The sequence below is a fragment of the Ranitomeya variabilis genome, chromosome 1 (genome assembly GCF_051348905.1).
Source record: "Ranitomeya variabilis isolate aRanVar5 chromosome 1, aRanVar5.hap1, whole genome shotgun sequence".
NCBI lineage: Eukaryota > Metazoa > Chordata > Amphibia > Anura > Dendrobatidae > Ranitomeya > Ranitomeya variabilis.
The window spans coordinates 636746853-636770748 of record NC_135232.1 but is presented as its reverse complement, the minus strand read 5'-3'; the positions used below and the strand labels follow the sequence as shown (position 1 = coordinate 636770748).

General features: G+C 46.6%; 1 protein-coding gene across 1 annotated transcript in view; it reads left to right on the top strand.

Moving 5' to 3' along the window:
* PRKD1 (protein kinase D1) overlaps positions 1 to 23896 on the top strand; it is a 157511-nt gene that overhangs the window by 112797 nt on the left and 20818 nt on the right. The window contains exons 5-8 of the mRNA XM_077260916.1: positions 15611 to 15896; positions 16020 to 16224; positions 23221 to 23344; positions 23513 to 23590. Of these exons, the coding sequence (XP_077117031.1) occupies positions 15611 to 15896; positions 16020 to 16224; positions 23221 to 23344; positions 23513 to 23590 (693 nt within the window). The remainder of the gene's footprint in view (positions 1 to 15610; positions 15897 to 16019; positions 16225 to 23220; positions 23345 to 23512; positions 23591 to 23896) is intronic.

Here is a 23896-nt window from a genome sequence, read left to right as displayed (position 1 = left end):
CATTTTACGGCCATGAGGGCAAAGAAAACACATTCTTCTCTTTACAAAAGAAACTTTATTACCATGTTCAGCTCTCCTGTGGCGTCAATCTTGGTGGCAGGTTCCAGCATCTGTCCTTCAAATGCACAAGTCTCCTCTGATAAATCAGGGCAATGCTGGTTTACCTCCCACACGACAGCTTTATATATGCCCCGCGACGGTGTCAGTGCTGCATTACATCCCATCCAGTGATTGTGTGGCAGCACTGTGGCACTTGGCGCAACCTGACTGTTTCCAAATATCCAAACCTGCTATTTTGTTACCACAAATTGCAGAAATCTTTTTTATTGCTTAAGATTGCACCTTTCAGGAGACAAAACCTGCCGTATATTGCAAGCCTTAGAGGGCCTCTGATAAATGTGGATGTATTAGCTGGTTCCTGGCCAGCTGCTAAATGTGCCTGGTCTAATAAGGCCCACATAGGCCTGGTCCTTAAAGGGTTCATCTACTGCCCTGCACTAGGAAGTTAACCTAAGTCGGGCTTCAACTCAACATCTGCTCTGTGTGGATGATGTCAGGGGGATGCCGATTAGCGTATGGCGTAGGAGAAGGTAAAAGTGGATTTCATCAGGTGTGCCAGAGTGCGAAGGAGAGATGAGCGCACATTTAGGAACAGCTTTCGAGGATGAATAACCCAGTGGCAGCTGTTTAGAAAGAGGAAACCTGATAACATGTTCCTGGTCTGGTGACAGAGGCCATTAGATGCTTGAAGAACCCTCTGATTGTGAGGGAATAGGTTATATAGGGTGTAAAAAGCCTCGCCTCCATGTAGGTCTACCTTTGTCCACCAGTTACACATTCACCATGGCTAGAACATGTATTCTTCCACACACTGTTGTGATTTATCTTCAGCAGATGAAAACATCATTGTATTGTGTGTCCCATGTTATCTCCTAGCTTACTATTACTTTTTTAAGGTGAGAACCTTATACAATCCGCATCGTCCACACACTGGTCTGAATCCTGATATTTGAGTGACTGGTGTGTGGACCGACAGAATCCGGACTTTGTTACCCTCACAGAGTGCTCGTGTGTCATCTGGAGGGTTTCTTCATGGTGAATTGAAGGACTACCTCCTTGTGAACAGTTCGTCTAAGCCCCTCGGGATGTCTGGGTTTATAGTGTGGGAGCTTAGATTGAGGCTCCATTAGTTTCTTCTTTCAGGATCACCTTGCCCACTCTCATTCCTCTGTCATCTAACCAAATCCTTCATATGTGTGTCTTCTTTTTAACATTACGTCTTTTTTCTTTCTGTCCCTTTACGCTGCCATCTGCTTCCTATATCAGTCTCCTCTCAACCCCAGTTTTTGAGGTACGTGATGTCTTTGAATCTCATTCTCCCAGCCACCATCACTTATCCGTACCTTCCTTTCTCTCTTGGTGCTGTAGGTAGGGTCTAGGACGGTATCACTTGTAGGTGGGGTACGCTGATATTGCACTACATTACTGTGGTTTCTATGACTCTTTCAAAAGTGTCCAGAGTGAAGAATGATTATACAATAAAAAACTACAAATTATGTACGGAATCTGTCTTCGAATCTGAATTTGCCTTATTCGTGCCATATTGGTACCCTATTCATGCTGAATTTATGCTTGACGATCAATTCCGAATATATTCGTTCATTTTTACACCGATTGGAGTCAATGGCGTTCAGCTGTGTCGTGCGAATATTGCAAATACAATATTCGCTGCCAATCGTAATCTGAACAGAATTCTGAAAAATTCACTCACTTCTAAAATTACATCTCTTAAAGGGGTTACCAGGACTGTATTACTTTTTTACTATGGGCCTAAGAACTAACAAGCAGTTAGTTGTTAATGCTAACTACCTGCCTATTATACCCAGCGCAGATCTCTTCTGGCACCGAGTGGTCACTGACACTGCTGATGTCACGTTGACAGAGCAGCGGCTTTTCTTGTGCTCTGCTCTGTCAACAGAGCAGCCCAGAAGAGGAAGAGCTGCTCTGATGACTTGGTGCAGCTGAATCTCCCGCAAGGGCAGTCCGTGACCGCTTTGATCCAGTGCCAGATAGAACTGGCAGGTAAAATAAAATAGTCCTGGAAATCCCTTGCTGCTCAATTGCCACCATTCATTCCAGTGGTTTCTTCCAGGACCACCAATACAGTTAAATTGTCACTGTTTGGTTGCAGCCAGGTGACCGATGGTTGGGATGACATCCCTCCAGAGGTTGCTGTGGAGTTCAGAGAGGTAAGTAAGACTTTTTTCTTCTTTTTTCTCTATTTTTCAATTATCAATAACTTCCAGCCACTTTTAGAAAAGGGAAAGAATCCTCTTTGTTTGTTTGTTTGTTTGTTTGTTTGTTTGTTTTTTTTTTTGGGGGGGGATGAGTGGCATGGTTGAAACCCCTATTTTTTTATGTAAAAGTAAGAATTTTTTTTTTTCCAGCTTGTCGTAAGATTAGTAATGCGTTTGCAGAGTGCAGTGTGAGATTGGGTATATACAGAAGTTCTACGTCTTCACTGTTTTTTGGGAGGGATGGTTATGTGCATGTGGAGGGCTGGGAGATTGTACTGTCGTTGATTCAAACTCTAATTTTATCAAAAAGGATTTGGCTTTTGTGTAGGATTCAACATTTAAGATTTAGATGATTTAAGAAAGTTATATGGACCAAGTATTGGGATGCAGGTATTAATCATTGAGTTTGGGTTTTTCATTTAGTCCCATAGCCTCGCTGTGCAGTCTGCCTTTATAGGCACTTGGGAAGGAATGAGACATTGTGAAGGGCTCAGTGATCCCAGCACGGTCCTATTATAGGGGGTCATCGCGGTATCAAGTCCATTCATGACACTTCTTCCTTTCTAAATCTACACCCCCCACCCCCCACCCCCCCATTCGCCTGTGTGATATTATTGAGAAGTGGAAGGAACCGCAGCAACTCTGCCACAAAATCGAGACCACGTAATGTGGTAAATGGCGTCACCGAGTGCTGAGGAGCAGAGGGCAGAGAAGTCATCAACGCTCTGCTGACTCCATAACTGCAGAGTCCGATGCAGTGGTGTAAAGCCTGGACTTTGCAGCAGTGGAAATGACAAAAGTCTCTCTATCAGGCAATGTGGTCGTCTTGACCCCTCACTTCCACAGTAGGGAAATCTTCATGCTTCACCATGCAAGATATTTTGGACAATAGTAGCTTACAGCTTTGTGGGAACAGATTGATTGTGCCAGTGTACAAAGCAAGGTCTATAAAGACACGGTGGAGGGAGTGTGGTGTGGAAAAACATAAGCGGCCACAGAGCTCGAACCTCGCACCCACCAAACACCATTGAGATGAACTGGAGTGGAGATTATGAGCCCGACTCTCTCCTCCAACATTAGTGTCTGACCTCACAAATGAATAGGCAACATTTCACAGAAGAGTGGACCAACTTCTTATTACAGGGTATCTGTCAGGTTTTTGCTATGTAAGGCTACTTTCACATTTACGTTTATCTTGCACCGTCACAATGCGTCGTTTTGTGAAAAAAACGCATCCTGCAAAGTTACCCGCAGGATGCGTTTTTTTCACATAGACTTGTATTACCGACGCATCACGACGTATGGACACACGTTCCATACGTCGTGCACTGGATGCGTCTGTATTTGGCGGGCCGTCGTTGCGAAAAAACGTAGAAGGAAACGTTTTTTCGTACGTCCTCTCCTGCATTTTTTAATGCTCAGGCGCGGCTGGAACTCCACCCCCTCCTCCCTGGGACTTTACAATGAGCAGCGGACGCGTTGAATCACTGCGTCCGCTGCTCACGTCACTCAAAATTTCATAAGCTTCCGTCGGTACGTTGCGCCAACACCTGGTGATGACCGAGTACCAACGGAAGTGTGAAAGAAGCCTAATCTGACAGCAGCATGAGGTAGGAAGAAAGACCCTGACTCCAGCAATGTGGCAGTTTACTGGGTGCAGCAGTTGTGATGGTCAGTTTCCTCTGCAGCGGATCTAGCAGGGCTCTGAATGCTAAATTGGTTAAAACCCTGCCCACACCACTGGCAGCTTTGTGTCTAATCCCGCCCACACCACTGGCAGCTTTCTGTGTCTCACCTCGCCACACCACTGGCAGCTTTCTGTCTAACCCGGCCCACACCACTGGCAGCTTTGTGTCTCACCCCACCACACCACTGGCAGCTTTCTGTGTCTAACCCCGCCCACACCACTGGCAGCTTTCTGTGTCTAACCCCGCCCACACCACTGGCAGCTTTGTGTCTAACCCCGCCCACACCACTGGCAGCTTTCTGTCTAACTCGGCCCACACCACTGGCAGCTTTGTGTCTCACCCCGCCACACCACTGGCAGCTTTCTGTGTCTAACCCCGCCCACACCAGTGGCAGCTTTCTGTCTAACTCGGCCCACACCACTGGCAGCTTTGTGTCTCACCCCGCCATACCAACGGCAGCTTTCTGTGTCTAACCCCGCCCACACCACTGGCAGCTTTGTGTCTAACCCCGCCCACACCACTGGCAGCTTTCTGTCTAACTCGGCCCACACCACTGGCAGCTTTGTGTCTAACCCCGCTCACACCACTGGCAGCTTTGTGTCTAACCCCGCCCACACCACTGGCAGCTTTCTGTCTAACTCGGCCCACACCACTGGCAGCTTTGTGTCTCACCCCGCCACACCACTGGCAGCTTTCTGTGTCTAACCCCGCCCACACCACTGGCAGCTTTCTGTCTAACTCGGCCCACACCACTGGCAGCTTTGTGTCTCACCCCGCCACACCACTGGCAGCTTTCTGTGTCTAACCCCGCCCACACCACTGGCAGCTTTCTGTGTCTAACCCCGCCCACACCACTGGCAGCTTTGTGTCTAACCCCCACCCACACCACTGGCAGCTTTCTGTCTAACTCGGCCCACACCACTGGCAGCTTTGTGTCTCACCCCGCCACACCACTGGCAGCTTTCTATGTCTAACCCCGCCCACACCACTGGCAGCTTTGTGTCTAACCCCCGCCCACACCACTGGCAGCTTTCTGTGTAACTCGGCCCACACCACTGGCAGCTTTGTGTCTCACCCCGCCACACCACTGGCAGCTTTCTATGTCTAACCCCGCCCACACCACTGGCAGCTTTGTGTCTAACCCCCGCCCACACCACTGGCAGCTTTCTGTCTAACTCGGCCCACACCACTGGCAGCTTTGTGTCTCACCCCGCCACACCACTGGCAGCTTTCTGTGTCTAACCCCGCCCACACCACTGGCAGCTTTCTGTGTTTAACCCCGCCCACACCACTGATTAGCAGCTTTCTGTGTCTAACCCCGCCCACACCACTGATTAGCAGCTTTCTGTGTATAATCCCGCCCACACCACTGATTAGCAGCTTTCTGTGTATAATCCCGCCCACACCACTGATTAGCAGCTTTCTGTGTATAATCCCGCCCACACCACTGATTAGCAGCTTTCTGTGTATAATCCCGCCCACACCACTGATTAGCAGCTTTCTGTGTATAATCCCGCCCACACCACTGATTAGCAGCTTTCTGTGTATAACCCCGCCCACACCACTGATTAGCAGCTTTCTGTGTATAACCCCGCCCACACCACTGATTAGCAGCTTTCTGTGTATAATCCCGCCCACACCACTGATTAGCAGCTTTCTGTGTATAATCCCGCCCACACCACTGATTAGCAGCTTTCTGTGTATAACCCCACCCACACCACTGATTAGCAGCTTTCTGTGTATAACCCCACCCACACCACTGATTAGCAGCTTTCTGTGTATAACCCCGCCCACACCACTGATTAGCAGCTTTCTGTGTATAACCCCACCCACACCACTGATTAGCAGCTTTCTGTATATAACCCCGCCCACACCACTGATTAGCAGCTTTCTGTATATAACCCCGCCCACACCACTGATTAGCAGCTTTCTGTGTATAACCCCGCCCACACCACTGATTAGCAGCTTTCTGTGTATAACCCCACCCACACCACTGATTAGCAGCTTTCTGTGTATAACCCCACCCACACCACTGATTAGCAGCTTTCTGTGTATAACCCCGCCCACACCACTGATTAGCAGCTTTCTGTGTATAATCCCGCCCACACCACTGATTAGCAGCTTTCTGTGTATAACCCCGCCCACACCACTGATTAGCAGCTTTCTGTGTATAACCCCGCCCACACCACTGATTAGCAGCTTTCTGTGTATAACCCCGCCCACACCACTGATTAGCAGCTTTCTGTGTATAACCCCACCCACACCACTGATTAGCAGCTTTCTGTGTATAACCCCACCCACACCACTGATTAGCAGCTTTCTGTGTATAACCCCGCCCACACCACTGATTAGCAGCTTTCTGTGTATAACCCCGCCCACACCACTGATTAGCAGCTTTCTGTGTATAACCCCGCCCACACCACTGATTAGCAGCTTTCTGTGTATAACCCCGCCCACACCACTGATTAGCAGCTTTCTGTGTATAACCCTGCCCATACCACTGATTAGCAGCTTTCTGTGTATAATCCCGCCCACACCACTGATTAGCAGCTTTCTGTGTATAACCCCGCCCACACCACTGATTAGCAGCTTTCTGTGTATAACCCCGCCCACACCACTGATTAGCAGCTTTCTGTGTATAACCCCGCCCACACCACTGATTAGCAGCTTTCTGTGTATAACCCCGCCCACACCACTGATTAGCAGCTTTCTGTGTATAACCCCGCCCACACCACTGATTAGCAGCTTTCTGTGTATAATCCCGCCCACACCACTGATTAGCAGCTTTCTGTGTATAACCCCGCCCACACCACTGATTAGCAGCTTTCTGTGTATAACCCCACCCACACCACTGATTAGCAGCTTTCTGTGTATAACCCCGCCCACACCACTGATTAGCAGCTTTCTGTGTATAACCCCGCCCACACCACTGATTAGCAGCTTTCTGTGTATAACCCCGCCCACACCACTGATTAGCAGCTTTCTGTGTATAACCCCGCCCACACCACTGATTAGCAGCTTTCTGTGTATAATCCCGCCCACACCACTGATTAGCAGCTTTCTGTGTATAACCCCGCCCACACCACTGATTAGCAGCTTTCTGTGTATAACCCCACCCACACCACTGATTAGCAGCTTTCTGTGTATAATCCCGCCCACACCACTGATTAGCAGCTTTCTGTGTATAACCCCGCCCACACCACTGATTAGCAGCTTTCTGTGTATAACCCCGCCCACACCACTGATTAGCAGCTTTCTGTGTATAACCCCACCCACACCACTGATTAGCAGCTTTCTGTGTATAACCCCGCCCACACCACTGATTAGCAGCTTTCTGTGTATAATCCCGCCCACACCACTGATTAGCAGCTTTCTGTGTATAACCCCGCCCACACCACTGATTAGCAGCTTTCTGTGTATAACCCCGCCCACACCACTGATTAGCAGCTTTCTGTGTATAACCCCACCCACACCACTGATTAGCAGCTTTCTGTGTATAACCCCGCCCACACCACTGATTAGCAGCTTTCTGTGTATAACCCCGCCCACACCACTGATTAGCAGCTTTCTGTGTATAACCCCGCCCACACCACTGATTAGCAGCTTTCTGTGTATAACCCCGCCCACACCACTGATTAGCAGCTTTCTGTGTATAACCCCGCCCACACCACTGATTAGCAGCTTTCTGTGTATAATCCCGCCCACACCACTGATTAGCAGCTTTCTGTGTATAACCCCGCCCACACCACTGATTAGCAGCTTTCTGTGTATAACCCCACCCACACCACTGATTAGCAGCTTTCTGTGTATAACCCCACCCACACCACTGATTAGCAGCTTTCTGTGTATAACCCCGCCCATACCACTGATTAGCAGCTTTCTGTGTATAACCCTGCCCATACCACTGATTAGCAGCTTTCTGTGTATAACCCCGCCCACACCACTGATTAGCAGCTTTCTGTGTATAACCCCGCCCACACCACTGATTAGCAGCTTTCTGTGTATAACCCCACCCACACCACTGATTAGCAGCTTTCTGTGTATAACCCCGCCCACACCACTGATTAGCAGCTTTCTGTGTATAACCCCACCCACACCACTGATTAGCAGCTTTCTGTGTATAACCCCGCCCACACCACTGATTAGCAGCTTTCTGTGTATAACCCCGCCCACACCACTGATTAGCAGCTTTCTGTGTATAACCCCGCCCACACCACTGATTAGCAGCTTTCTGTGTATAACCCCGCCCACACCACTGATTAGCAGCTTTCTGTGTATAACCCCGCCCACACCACTGATTAGCAGCTTTCTGTGTATAATCCCGCCCACACCACTGATTAGCAGCTTTCTGTGTATAACCCCGCCCACACCACTGATTAGCAGCTTTCTGTGTATAACCCCGCCCACACCACTGATTAGCAGCTTTCTGTGTATAACCCCACCCACACCACTGATTAGCAGCTTTCTGTGTATAACCCCGCCCATACCACTGATTAGCAGCTTTCTGTGTATAACCCCACCCACACCACTGATTAGCAGCTTTCTGTGTATAACCCCGCCCACACCACTGATTAGCAGCTTTCTGTGTATAACCCCGCCCACACCACTGATTAGCAGCTTTCTGTGTATAACCCCACCCACACCACTGATTAGCAGCTTTCTGTGTATAACCCCGCCCACACCACTGATTAGCAGCTTTCTGTGTATAACCCCGCCCACACCACTGATTAGCAGCTTTCTGTGTATAACCCCGCCCACACCACTGATTAGCAGCTTTCTGTGTATAATCCCGCCCACACCACTGATTAGCAGCTTTCTGTGTATAACCCCGCCCACACCACTGATTAGCAGCTTTCTGTGTATAACCCCACCCACACCACTGATTAGCAGCTTTCTGTGTATAACCCCACCCACACCACTGATTAGCAGCTTTCTGTGTATAACCCCGCCCATACCACTGATTAGCAGCTTTCTGTGTATAACCCTGCCCATACCACTGATTAGCAGCTTTCTGTGTATAACCCCGCCCACACCACTGATTAGCAGCTTTCTGTGTATAACCCCGCCCACACCACTGATTAGCAGCTTTCTGTGTATAACCCCACCCACACCACTGATTAGCAGCTTTCTGTGTATAACCCCGCCCACACCACTGATTAGCAGCTTTCTGTGTATAACCCCGCCCACACCACTGATTAGCAGCTTTCTGTGTATAACCCCGCCCACACCACTGATTAGCAGCTTTCTGTGTATAACCCCACCCACACCACTGATTAGCAGCTTTCTGTGTATAACCCCGCCCACACCACTGATTAGCAGCTTTCTGTGTATAATCCCGCCCACACCACTGATTAGCAGCTTTCTGTGTATAACCCCGCCCACACCACTGATTAGCAGCTTTCTGTGTATAACCCCGCCCACACCACTGATTAGCAGCTTTCTGTGTATAACCCCGCCCACACCACTGATTAGCAGCTTTCTGTGTATAACCCCACCCACACCACTGATTAGCAGCTTTCTGTGTATAACCCCGCCCACACCACTGATTAGCAGCTTTCTGTGTATAACCCCGCCCACACCACTGATTAGCAGCTTTCTGTGTATAACCCCGCCCACACCACTGATTAGCAGCTTTCTGTGTATAACCCCGCCCACACCACTGATTAGCAGCTTTCTGTGTATAATCCCGCCCACACCACTGATTAGCAGCTTTCTGTGTATAACCCCGCCCACACCACTGATTAGCAGCTTTCTGTGTATAACCCCACCCACACCACTGATTAGCAGCTTTCTGTGTATAATCCCGCCCACACCACTGATTAGCAGCTTTCTGTGTATAACCCCGCCCACACCACTGATTAGCAGCTTTCTGTGTATAACCCCGCCCACACCACTGATTAGCAGCTTTCTGTGTATAACCCCGCCCACACCACTGATTAGCAGCTTTCTGTGTATAATCCCGCCCACACCACTGATTAGCAGCTTTCTGTGTATAACCCCGCCCACACCACTGATTAGCAGCTTTCTGTGTATAACCCCGCCCATACCACTGATTAGCAGCTTTCTGTGTATAACCCCGCCCACACCACTGATTAGCAGCTTTCTGTGTATAACCCCGCCCACACCACTGATTAGCAGCTTTCTGTGTATAACCCCGCCCACACCACTGATTAGCAGCTTTCTGTGTATAACCCCGCCCACACCACTGATTAGCAGCTTTCTGTGTATAACCCCACCCACACCACTGATTAGCAGCTTTCTGTGTATAACCCCGCCCACACCACTGATTAGCAGCTTTCTGTGTATAACCCTGCCCATACCACTGATTAGCAGCTTTCTGTGTATAACCCCGCCCACACCACTGATTAGCAGCTTTCTGTGTATAACCCCGCCCACACCACTGATTAGCAGCTTTCTGTGTATAATCCCGCCCACACCACTGATTAGCAGCTTTCTGTGTATAACCCCGCCCACACCACTGATTAGCAGCTTTCTGTGTATAACCCCACCCACACCACTGATTAGCAGCTTTCTGTGTATAATCCCGCCCACACCACTGATTAGCAGCTTTCTGTGTATAACCCCGCCCACACCACTGATTAGCAGCTTTCTGTGTATAACCCCGCCCACACCACTGATTAGCAGCTTTCTGTGTATAACCCCGCCCACACCACTGATTAGCAGCTTTCTGTGTATAATCCCGCCCACACCACTGATTAGCAGCTTTCTGTGTATAACCCCGCCCACACCACTGATTAGCAGCTTTCTGTGTATAACCCCACCCACACCACTGATTAGCAGCTTTCTGTGTATAACCCCGCCCACACCACTGATTAGCAGCTTTCTGTGTATAATCCCGCCCACACCACTGATTAGCAGCTTTCTGTGTATAACCCCGCCCACACCACTGATTAGCAGCTTTCTGTGTATAACCCCGCCCACACCACTGATTAGCAGCTTTCTGTGTATAACCCCGCCCACACCACTGATTAGCAGCTTTCTGTGTATAACCCCGCCCACACCACTGATTAGCAGCTTTCTGTGTATAACCCCGCCCACACCACTGATTAGCAGCTTTCTGTGTATATAAAACCTGCTGACAAATAACCTTTAATGCCTCTAAACTTACAATTGGATGTCATAAAAGCTCCTGTATGTGGTGTCACGTTATTTTGTCCATACAGTGCATGATGAATATTGTAATCAGTACATTGCTGTGTCTGTAAAGGGCAGTGATCGGTCCAATCTCATGACGACTACCTACACTAGTCTAAACTAAATATTACTGTAATTACCAATCTCCTAGCACTCCTGTGCCTGCGCTTTCCTTCTGCCCTGCTGGTCTCCGTTCACTCCACCTGTGATACCGTGCGGACACGATATGGCTGCAGCCAGTGACTGACTGCAGCGTGGAGCTCAGTGGTGCCTACATGTTGCCTCTGACGCCTGTGATTTCACTGCTGCAGTTGACATGTCATCACTATAGAGGATGATAGCACAAGGGATACATCGACACTGGACCTGCAGGATATTTGTTGGGTGAATATTCTTTTTTTATTTCATACAGGAAAACTTTTTATATAGTAAAACTATTTGAGACCGCCAACAAAAATTGAGTTGAAAAGTGGACATCGCCCTCAGTCAGCATAGTAGGTGGCAAAACTGAAAAATCTCTTGGTGAAAATCTGCTCTCAATAATGGGTGGCCTTTTGGAGAGGATTTCATTATATAAGCGATACCTTTGATTGTAACCCTGCCTCTAGTGATAAGAATATGGCTACCAAAAACTGATCTCTGCAGCACAGGGAGTGTCGGCCAGGCGCAGGAGTAAATACCAGCTGCACACGACGTCCTTCCGGTTTCCATCGTTGGTGTGCAAGGCCAATCTTCTTATTGTGGCTTTTTAAAGTTGATATTCATTGGAGCAACAGTAATGTGACAAAAGTCAGCCAGGTAATGGCGTGTATGATCTGCCCGGCTGCTCCTGCCCAAATGCACCTGTCATCGGTGAGGAACATGTTGGCATCTAAGCTGTGGAGAAACATCCGCTCAGTGTGTCTTGTATTTGCGAAGTCAACGTTTAGGACGGGGCTTTATGCATGAGAAGAAATGCTGAACTTCTTCCAGGAGGCCCCGCGTGTGTAAAGAAGGGGCGGCTCAGCTTGTTCTAGCATACATTGCTGTTTGGCTTGGCTCGGGCCTAGTTCCTGCTGCTGGCTTAGCTCCACACCTCTCGGCGGCACCTCACACATCTCCAGACTACATCCTCTCCCTGCTTCCTGGCTGCACAAGATGTCCATGGTCCTGCCATGTCTGCTGGATGAGCAGATGAAGCCTCAACAGCAGTCCTGTCCTCTTACAGTTAACCCTTCGCCGTGGCCACGGTTTCCAGATGTTAAAGTAATCAGCTTGGAGTGGCTTAACAAGGATTATTTATGTAGGGGCAGTGTCCCATCGGTGAGCCCCGACCACTGGAGCTTGCAATCTAAAACCCTGAGCCCTTCTCTTTAGTCTCACCAGATCCTGTCCGCTGCTTGACGACTGCTCACAGTTTCCTGTTGGTAGTGAATGGGTTATGGCACCTCTCAGCGAGCTCCCCATCAGCTGCAGTTTCCATCATGTAATCTGGTTTTAGCAATCATTTCCTGGAGCTATTCCAGCCAGAGCTCAGTCTGGAACAAAAATCCATTGGAAATAACCCACAGATCAGGCTTACAAGGCTAAAATGCTTCTCGGGCCTCTGTTCTCCCAGCAAAGCCAGCAGTGAGACTTTGTTTTGTTTTATCTTCCCCAGATTAATGCGGATGAGTGCCTTACAGTGATTATGATATATTAGGGAAAGCATTAGCTAATATTACATTGATTGCAGTTTTCTGCCACATCCTCTTTTTCACATGTAGAATACGGTGGACTATCCACCAAGATGACAGTGCAAGCCTTCTCTTTCTCCGGGAGATTCTGGAGACCCCATATGGATCAGACTGTCAGCCAATCCTGCTGATATCTACTTGCTTGGCTGAATGAAGTCCAATGTCCATGGAGACTTTTACTATAACCTCACCTTTTTATATGCTGACCTATGAATAATTAGATGTAATGTAAGAGACAGAGTATGGCTTTTCACCTTAGCAAGTTCCATTGTGCATGAATTAAAGCAATAGTTCTCTTTATCTTTTAGTTTTTATGGCACTTTTATTTAAATATTACAGGTCCTCCTCCTTCCTCACTTAAGGTACCTTCACACGAAACGACTCTACAACGAGAACGACAACGATCTGATCGCTGCAGCGTCGCTGTTTACATCGCTGTAGAGATGTCAAACACAGCAGCTCCAGAACGACGCAGGAGCGATCCTGTGACGTAGCGGTGACGCACTTATCGTTCTCACAGGTCGTTAGCTCCATGTTTAACATTGCTGGCATCGTTGCTTTTGCTGTCAAACACGACGATACACGCCGATCTGACGACCAAATAAAGTTCTGGACTTCTAGCTCCGACCAGCGATATCACAGCAGGATCCAGATCGCTGCTGCGTGTCAAACACAACGAGATCGCTATCCAGGACGCTGCAACGTCACGGATCGTTGTCGTTCTCGTTGTAAAGTCGTTTCGTGTGAAGGTACCTTTACTACTCCACTCTCCTGTCCATACAATGTCTGCTGATGGCGGAGTGTGTGACCAGGCCTGACCATCCGCCTCCAAATGAGAAAACGTCACGTGGGAAAGTGTCTTTGCATTTGAAGGAGACTGATGGACAGGTCTGGTCTCATGCTCTTCCATCAGCAGTGATTTTGAGGACAGGAGAGCTGCGCTGTCTGCTAGGAAGGAGGAGAACCTGTAATACTTGTATGTGAGTGACTGCCACAAAATCATCTCCCCAACACATCCGTTGAACTAAAATTTACGTTGCTGATCCCTTTAAAAGGGAATGTGTCCGGTTATCCACGATGCTCAAACTACAGGCAGCATGAATAAGAGCCGGGCTGCATGAGTGCAACCAGGTATATTCTTCTCTGAAACTCTTCAGCGTTGTAGAAAAAAACAGTTTTTAATAATGAACCATAGGCAGTCATGACTAGTCCAGTGCCACCCTAGGGTGACACTATCCCACCTCGGTCCAGATGATTGACAGGTCTCTCCTGAGTGTCTGAGTGAGAGACCTGTCGATCACCTGGATCGGTGCTGGACTAGTTCATTCTCACCCTGTTGTTCCCAGCCAGATCCTTAAACTTCGTTTTCAGAAATGCTGGAGTGTTTCAGCGAATGCTGTACCGGACTGCACTTGTGCATCCAGCCTCTGATGATACAGGTTCCCTTTAACCCTTCCCTGTGCACAATTTTATGTTGCCCTACGGTCCCATACGCATGACCTTTACACTGCCTCAGCAGACCAGCTCTAGGAAGAAGGTACATAGCCTGACATACAGAGTTTGGCGTTTACTGAGGCCAGCTCTAGGAAGGAGGTGTACATGGCCTCACATACAGAGACTGGCGATCACTGAGCCCAGCTCTAATCAGGAGTTATGTGACCTCATGTACAGAGGCTGGCTGTCACTGAGGCCAGCTCTAGGCAGGAGGTACATAGTCTCATATACAGAGGCTGGCGGTCACTGAGGCCAGCTCTAGGCAGGAGTTATATAACCTCATGTACAGAGGCTGGCGGCTACTGAGGCCAGCTCTAGGCAGGAGGTACATAGTCTCATGTACAGAGGCTGGCGGTCACTGAGGCCAGCTCTAGGCAGGAGTTATATAACCTCATGTACAGAGGCTGGCGGCTACTGAGGCCAGCTCTAGGCAGGAGGTACAGAGGCTGGCGGTCACTGAGGCCAGCTCTAGGCAAGAGCTATATGACCTCATGTACAGAGGCTGGCGGTCACTGAGGCCAGCTCTAGGCAGGAGGTACATAGCCTCATGTACAGAGGCTGGCGGCTACTGAGGCCAGCTCTAGGCAGGAGGTACATAGTCTGACGTACAGAGGCTGGCGGGCAATAAAGCCCTGCAGTCTCATTCCCGTGTGAGAGGAGAGGTCCTAGCCACAGTCTCGGGGGGGGGGGGGGGGGGGGGAATATTACTATCGATGGCATTTTGTCTTGTGCCCATGTTGTTAATGACATTATGCCAGTAGTGATCTATCCGTACTTTGAGATCTTTATTTTTGTTCTAAATCAACTTTTTCTCACTTTTAGGCCTTAATCAGCCCTAAATGTTGTACAAATTCTTCTCTTGTTTTTTGCTGGTAAAACATGTGCCCATTATTGTTCACATGCCTACGTTTTTTGGAGTCTGCCTGTAAAAAAGTCAGTTTTTCATCCGTCTCATGAATGCAAGTGTATGGGTGCGGGAAAAAGTCGGGCAGTAGCCTGATGCCGTCTTCGCTGCATCCTAGTGATATCTGAAGTAGGTCTGATTTTCCTGTTTGCAAAAAAAAATAAACGTCTGAATGAGGCCTAAAAATAAGAATCGTAATGATGATGGGCAGAAGATCCCCACGGCAGCAGGAATTCCAGTATGTGTTGCCTGCCTAGTTGCTGCATGCTGATATGGACAGTTTTGCTTTATGCTGATGTTTGTAGAGCATTATACTTATGGCTTTTTCTAAAAATGTAACTTCCTTTCTCTCTCCAGCAAAAAAGTCCATCAGAATCGTTTGTTCGGGAGAAGAGATCCAGTTCTCAGCCTTACCCCGGTCGGCCCATCCAGTTGGACAAGATCTTGCTCTCCAAGGTGAAAGTGCCTCACACGTTTGTTATCCACTCGTACACGCGACCCACGGTGTGCCAGTACTGTAAGAAGCTGCTAAAAGGTCTGTTCCGTCAAGGGCTGCAGTGCAAGGACTGCAAGTTCAACTGTCACAAGCGGTGTGCAACTAAAGTGCCTCACAACTGCCTTGGAGAGGTGGCCATTAATGGAGGTATGCATGCCACGGCAGTTTTGTGGCTGGTGTCCATTGTGGCATGCTTTTAGATGTAAAGTGAAGTTGGTCCTTTTACTGTAAATTGGAAGGTTTTTATTTGAGTCTTCTTTCTGTTTGGAGACTTATTAAGTCCTGGAGCCGAGTCTGACGTCGTCATGGAAGAGGGAAGCGACAATGAAAGTGATTCAAGCAGCAGGCTACTGATGGATGACGTAGACGAGTCTCTAACTCCAGATTCTGATGGCATAATGACTGGCTGCCGAAGCGAGAATGGAGACATGCAGGACACCGACCAGGATCCAGATACATCCGATCGTATGATCAGGTATGTAGTAATGAAGACACCAATGCAAAACAATGACAATGGCAACGTTTCGCAACTTTGTTGCTAGGGCTTCGTCATGAGTGTTCAAGATGATCAGCATTTTCTTTTGAAATGGATTTAGATATACATGAGCTCTCAATATCTTATCAATAAAGATCCAACACCCAGCACCACCTCCGATTACTTGGCTGGACACCGTAGCTCCTTACACTTTCTAGTGGCCATTATCAGGTACTGCAGCTCGGATCTCATTCACTTTAATAGGAGGTGAACTGCAGTAGCGGAGAACGGCCACTTAACAGCGTATGGAGCTGTGGCTTTCAGACTGTTTACACTGTCTACTTATGGACGTCACAAGACCGACAAACTGTTAAGTGGGAGGGCTGCTATCGGACCTCCACTGATAGGATATTGATTGCTTATACTGGAGGTAGGATTGTTTAGTTTTATTGTTTTTTTTAGGCAACCTGCTTGTTTATATTTAAATAACTGAGGTAACCAGATAGAGAAATAATGGTAAATAAAGAGCTAAATAATAGTAAATAATTGTTACATAGTAAAGTTAAATAGAAGAGCACTTTTTGGACACTACTATATATGTATGTATATATATATATATATATATATATATATATATATATATATATATATATATATATATATATATATATATATATATGTATATGTATATCTATGTGTGTGTGTGTATCTGTCTATCTATATACATACACTACCTTTCAAAGGTTTAGGGTCACCCAGACAATTTTGTGTTTTCCATTTAAACTAATATTTTTATTAAACTAGCTGTACTACCCGGCTTCGCCCGCCCGGGTTAATGACTGCTGTTAGCAAAATAGAATGTGTTAACAAAAATTTATTCTGCACACAAAAACCACAAAACAAATAGATATAAATGTAATTATTAAAAGGCAAAAACTAAGCTAATGGAAGAATTTCACAACATATATTAGCTTTGTTATACTGAGAATGTCTTTGTTGCCTATATTAACCAATCAGAGCTCAGATTAATTAACTGTAGCAAAATAGAAGCTGAGCTGTGATTGGTTGCTATTGGCAGCCTGATAAATCCCCAGCCAACAGGAAGCCCTCCTCCCTGGCAGTATATATTAGCTCACACATACACATAATAGACAGGTCATGTGACTGACAGCTGCCGTATTTCCTATATGGTACATTTGTTGCTCTTGTAGTTTGTCTGCTTATTAATCAGATTTTTATTTTTGAAGGATAATACCAGACTTGTGTGTGTTTCAGGGCGAGTTTCATGTATCAAGTTGTGTGTGTTGAGTTGCGTGTGGCGACATGCATGTAGTGACTTTTGTGAGATGAGTTTTGTGTGGCGACATGCGTGTAGCAACATTTTGTGTGTCGAGTTGCATGTGACAGGTTAGTATAGCAAGTTGTGTGCAGCAAGTTTTGAGCATGGCGAGTTTTGCGCGTGGCGAGTTTTATGTGTGGTGCGTTTTGAGTATGTGCAAGTTTTGTGTGAGGCAACTTTTGCATGTGGTGCAACTTTTGTACATGTGGCAATTTTTCTGTGTGTGCAAGTTTTGCATGAGGTGAGTTTTCCATGAGGTGAGTTTTGCGTGTGGCGAGTTTTGCGTGAGCCTAGTTTTGCATATGGTGAGTTTTGCGCGTGGCGAGTTTTGAGTGGTGACTTTTGTGTTTCGACTTTTATGTGGCGAGGTTGGTGTATGTGTGGTGAAATGTGTGCTGAGGGTCGTATATGTGTTCAAGCACGTGGTAGTGTGTGGCGCATTTTGTGTTTGTGTTCATATCCCCATGTGTGGTGAGTATCCCATGTCGGGGCCCCACCTTAGCAACTGTACGGTATATACTCTTTGGCGCCATCGCTCTCATTCTTTAAGTCCCCATTGTTCACATCTGGCAGCTGTCAATTTTTCTCCAACACTTTTCCCTTCACTTTTTCCCCATTATGTAGATAGGGGCAAAATTGTTTGGTGAATTGGAACGCGCGGGGTTAAAATTTCACCTCACAACATAGCCTATGACGCTCTCGGGGTCGAGACGTGTGACTGTGCAAAATTTTGTGGCTGTAGCTGTGACGGTGCAGATGCCAATCCCGGACATACACACATACATACATACATACATACATACATACACACATTCAGCTTTATATATTAGATATACCTGTATGTAATCTCCTGTATATAGTATATACCTGTGTGTCATCTCACCTATATATAGTATATATCTGTGTGTCATCTCCTCCTGTATATAGTATATACCTGTATGTCATCTCCTCCTATACATAGCATATACCGTATATACTCGAGTATAAGCCGACCCGAGTATAAGCCGACCCCCCTAATTTTGCCACAAAAAACTGGGAAAACTTATTGACTCGAGTATAAGCCTAGGGTGGAAAATGCAGCAGGCACCGGTGAATTTCAAAATTAAAAATAGATACTCCATACTGTTCATTATGGCCCCATAGATGCTCCACATAAAGCTGTGCCACATATAATGCTCTGCACCGTTCATTATGGCCCCATAGATGCTCCACATAAAGCTGTGCCATATATACAATGCTCTGCACCATTGCCCCATAGATACTCCACATAAAGCTGTGCCATATATACAATGCTCTGCACCGTTGCCCCATAGCTGTGCCATATATATAATGCTCTGCACCGTTGCCCCATAGCTGTGCCATATAGTGCTCTGCACCATTGCCCCATAGCTGTGCCATATAGTGCTCTGCACCATTGCCCCATAGCTGTGCCATATAGTGCTCTGCACCGTTGCCCCATAGCTGTGCCATATAGTGCTCTGCACCGTTGCCCCATAGCTGTGCCATATAGTGCTCTGCACTGTTGCCCCATAGCTGTGCCATATAGTGCTCTGCACCATTGCCCCATAGCTGTGCCATATAGTGCTCTGCACCATTGCCCCATAGCTGTGCCATATAGTGCTCTGCACCGTTGCCCCATAGCTGTGCCATATAGTGTTCTGCACCATTGCCCCATAGCTGTGCCATATAGTGCTCTGCACCGTACATTATTGCCCCATAGCTGTTGCTGCTGCTGCAATAAAAAAAAAAACACATACTCACCTGTCTTGCTTGCAGCTCCTCGGCGCCATCTTCCCGGCGTCTCTCTGCACTGACTGATCAGGCAGAGGGCGGCGCGCACACTATATGCGTCATCGCGCCCTCTGCCTGAACAGTCAGAGCGGAGAGACGCCGGGAAGATGGCGCGACGCCCGGCGTGTGGAACGAGGACAGGTGAATATGACATACTTACCTGCTCCCGGCGTCCCGCTCCTTCCCCCTGCCTGTCTTCGGTGCCGCAGCCTCTTTCTCTATCAGCGGTCACCGGCACCGCTTCATTAGAGAAATGAATAGGCGGCTCCGCCCCTATGGGAGGTGGAGCCGCCTATTCATTTCTCTAATGAGCGGTCCCACGTGACCGCTCAGGGGAAGAGGCTGCGGCACCGAAGACAGTGTGACAGGCAGGGGGAGCGACAGGATCGCCGGGACTAGGTAAGTATATGACAGTGCTCACCCGCCGACCCCACCACCGATCATGACTCGAGTATAAGCCGAGAGGGGCACTTTCAGCCCAAAAATTTGGGCTGAAAATCTCGGCTTATACTCGAGTATATACGGTACCTGTATGTCATCTCCTCCTGTATATACTATATACCTGTAGGTAATCTGCTCCTGTATGTAGTATGTACCTGTATGTCATCTCCTCCTCTATATAGTATATGCCTGTGTGTCATCTCTCCTGTATATAGTATATATGTGTGTCATCTCCTCCTGTATATAGTATATACCTGTGTGTCATCTCCCCTGTAAATAGTATATACCTGTGTGTCATCTCCTGTATATATCTGTATGTCATCTCCTCCTGTATTAGCCCTCGTTCACACGTTATTTGGTCAGTATTTTTACCTCAGTATTTGTAAGCTAAATTGGCTGCCTGATAAATCCCCAGCCAACAGTAAGCCCACCCCCTGGCAGTATATATTAGCTCACACATACACATAATAGACTGGTCATGTGACTGACAGCTGCCGGATTCCTATATGGTACATTTGTTGCTCTTGTAGTTTTTCAGCTTATTAATCAGATTTTTATTTTTGAAGGATAATACCAGACTTGTGTGTGTTTTAGGGCGAGTTTCGTGTGTCAAGTTGTGTGTGTTGAGTTGCGTGTGGCGACATGCGTGTATCGACTTTTTGAGATGAGTTTTGTGTGGCGACATGCGTGTAGCAACTTTTTGTGTGTCGAGTTGCATGTGACAGGTTAGTGTAGCAAGTTGTGTGCAGCAAGTTTTGAGCATGGCGAGTTTTGCGCGTGGCGAGTTTTATGTGTGGTGCCTTTTGAGTATGTGCAAGTTTTGTGTGAGGCAACTTTTGCATGTGTTGCAACTTTTGTGCATGTGGCAATTTTTCTGCGTGTGCAAGTTTTGCGTGTGGCGAGTTTTCCATGAGGTGAGTTTTGCACGTGTGGCGAGTCTTGCATGTGGAGAGTTTTGCGCGTGGCGAGTTTTGAGCGGCGACTTTTGTGTTTCGACTTTTATGTGGCGAGGTTGGTGTATGTGTGGTGAAATGTGCGCTGAGGGTCGTATATGTGTTCGAGCACGTCGTAGTGTGTGGCGCATTTTGTGTGTGTGTTCATATCCCCGTGGTGGTGTGGTGATTATCCCATGTTGGAGCCCCACCTTAGCAACTGTACAGTATATACTCTTTGGCGCCATCGCTGTCATTCTTTAAGTCCCCCTTGTTCACATCTGGCAGCTGTTAATTTGCCTCCAACACTTTTCCTTTCACTTTTTCCCCATTATTTAGATAGGGGCAAAATTGTTTGGTGACTTGGAAAGCGCGGGGTTAAAATTTCACCTCACAATATAGCTTTGACGCTCTCAGGGTCCAGACGTGTGACTGTGCAAAATTTTGTGCCTGTAGCTGCGACGCCTCCAACACTTTTCCTTTCACTTTTTCCCCATTATGTAGATAGGGGCAAAATTGTTTGGTGAATTGGAAAGCGCGGGGTTAAAATTTCACCTCACAACATAGCCTATGACGCTCTCTGGGTCCAGACGTGTGACTATGCAAAATTTTGTGGCTGTAGCTGCGACGGTTCAGATGCCAATCCCGGACATAGATACATACATACATACATACATACACACATACACACATACACACATACACACATTCAGCTTTATATATTAGATGAGTTGCCAAATGAATTGAAAATTTAGTCCAGGCATTGACAAGGTTCGAAAAAAATATTTTTATTTGAAATAATAATTTTCTCCTTCAAACTTTGCTTTTGTCAAAGAATGCTCCCTTTGCAGCAATTACAGCATTGTAGACCTTAGCAGTTAATTTGCTGAGGTAATCTGGAGAAATTTCACCCCATCCTCCAGAACCACCTCCCACAAGTTGGTTTGGCTTGATGGGCACTTTTTGCGTACAATACGGTCAAGCTGCTCCCACAAGAGCTCAATGGGGTTGAGATCTGGTGACTGCGCTGGCCACTCCGTTACACATAGAATACCTGCTGCCTGCTTCTTCCCTAAATAGTTTTTGCATAATTTGGAGGTGTGCTTTTGGTCATTGTCCTGTTGTAGGATGAAATTGGCTCCAATCGAGTTCTGTCCACAGGGTATGGCATTGCAAAATGGAGTGATAGCCTTCCTTGTTCAATATCCCTTTTTCCTTGTACAAATTTCCCACTTTACCAGCACCAAAGCAACCCCAGACCATCATATTACCTCCACCATGCTTGACAGATGCTGTCACTCTTCCAGCATCTTTTCAGTTGTTCTGTGTCTCACAAAGGTTCTTCTGTGTGATCCAAACACCTCAAACTTGGATTCGTGTGTCCATAACACTTTTTTCCAATCTTCCTCTGTCAAATGTCTGTGTTCTTTTGCCCATATTAATCTTTTCCCTTTATTAGCCAGTCTCATATATGGCTTTTTCTTTGCCACACTGCTCTGAAGGCCAGGATCCTGGAGCCACCTCTTCACTGTAGACCAACCACTGGCGTTTTGCGTACCCTATTTAATGAAGCTGCCAGTTGGAGGACCTGTGAGGCGTCGATTTCTCAGACTACAGACTCTAATGTACTTGTCTTGTTCCTCAGTTGTGCAGCGGGGCCTCCCACTTTTCTTTCTACTCTTGTTAAAGCCTGTTTGTGCTCTCCTCTGAAGGGAGTAGTACACACCGTTGTAGGAAATCTTCAGTTTCTTGGCAATTTCTCGCATGGAATGGCCTTCATTTCTAAGAACAAGAATAGTCTGTCGAGTTTCACATGAAAGTTCTTTTTTTCTGGCCATTTTGAAAGTTTAATGGAACCAACAAATGTAATGCTACAGATTCTCAACTAGCTCAAAGGAAGGTCAGGTTTATAGGTTCTCTAATCAGCCAAACCGTTTTCAGCTGTGCTAACATACTTGCACAAGGGTTTTCAAGGGTATTCTAACCATCCATTAGCCTTCTTAGACAGTTAGAAAGCACAAAGTACCATAAAAACACTGGAGTGATGGTTGTTGGAAATGGGCCTCTATACACCTATGAAGATATTGCATTATAAACCAGACGTTTGCAGCTAGAATAGTCATTTACCACATTAACAATGTATAGAATTTATTTCTGAATCATTTAATGTTAGCTTCATTGATAAAAACTGTGCTTTTCTTTCAAAAATAAGGAAATTTCAAGGTGACCCTAAACTTTTGAACCGCAGTGTGTAGATAGATAGATAGATAGATAGATAGATATAAGACAGTTGCTTATTTTTTCCCTGCCAAACTTTGATTTTTGTAGTGTCACAATGTTTATTTGATCTAGGTGGAATATTATAGGATCACTCCCAGCTATAGGAATATCATAGTTTTGCTGCAGCATATGCAAAAAAACCCTACTGTCATATCCATTTATGGTTGTAGTTTTAATTCTCAAGTTCAGTTTAGTAATTTATCTTAATTTCAGCCCCTCGGCCAGTAATAACATTCCCTTGATGCGAGTGGTTCAGTCTGTCAAGCACACAAAGCGGAAAAGCAGCAGTGTTATGAAAGAAGGTTGGATGGTGCATTATACCAGCAAAGACACCTTGGTAAGTAAGCCACGCTATTACCAGGCCACAGGTTGGATGTGGCACAAGTTTAGTGATTGGTTCTGATATGAAAATCATTGCTTTTTTATTAGTTACGTGTATTTCAGTAATATGTTGTTACCGTTTAATACATTTTTGTGTTTTTGTTTCCATTTTATTTTCTTGCAGAGGAAAAGACATTACTGGAGACTGGACAGCAAGTGTATAACCTTATTTCAGAACGATACTGGAAGCAAGTACTACAAGGTAAAAGGAGAATTTGGGATCGCGGTCTTGAAGGATGTCCTTTTTTACGTGATGGATTAAATTTATTCGGTATGGCTGTGATTACCCAAAGTCATCAGTTATCGCTGACCCAAATTATGTTACGATTCCTGTGTAAAAATAAAACCTGTATAAATTGTATATTTTCAGTGCATAAAATTATACTGATGTTGCATTTGGTGAATGTTATTTCCTACTTGTGGCCATTTTAAAAATATTTAAAGAGACAGAGCCTGTCCGGCCCCCACTCCCTCAATCCATTTAGATTTGAGTGCAGCCCGTTAAATG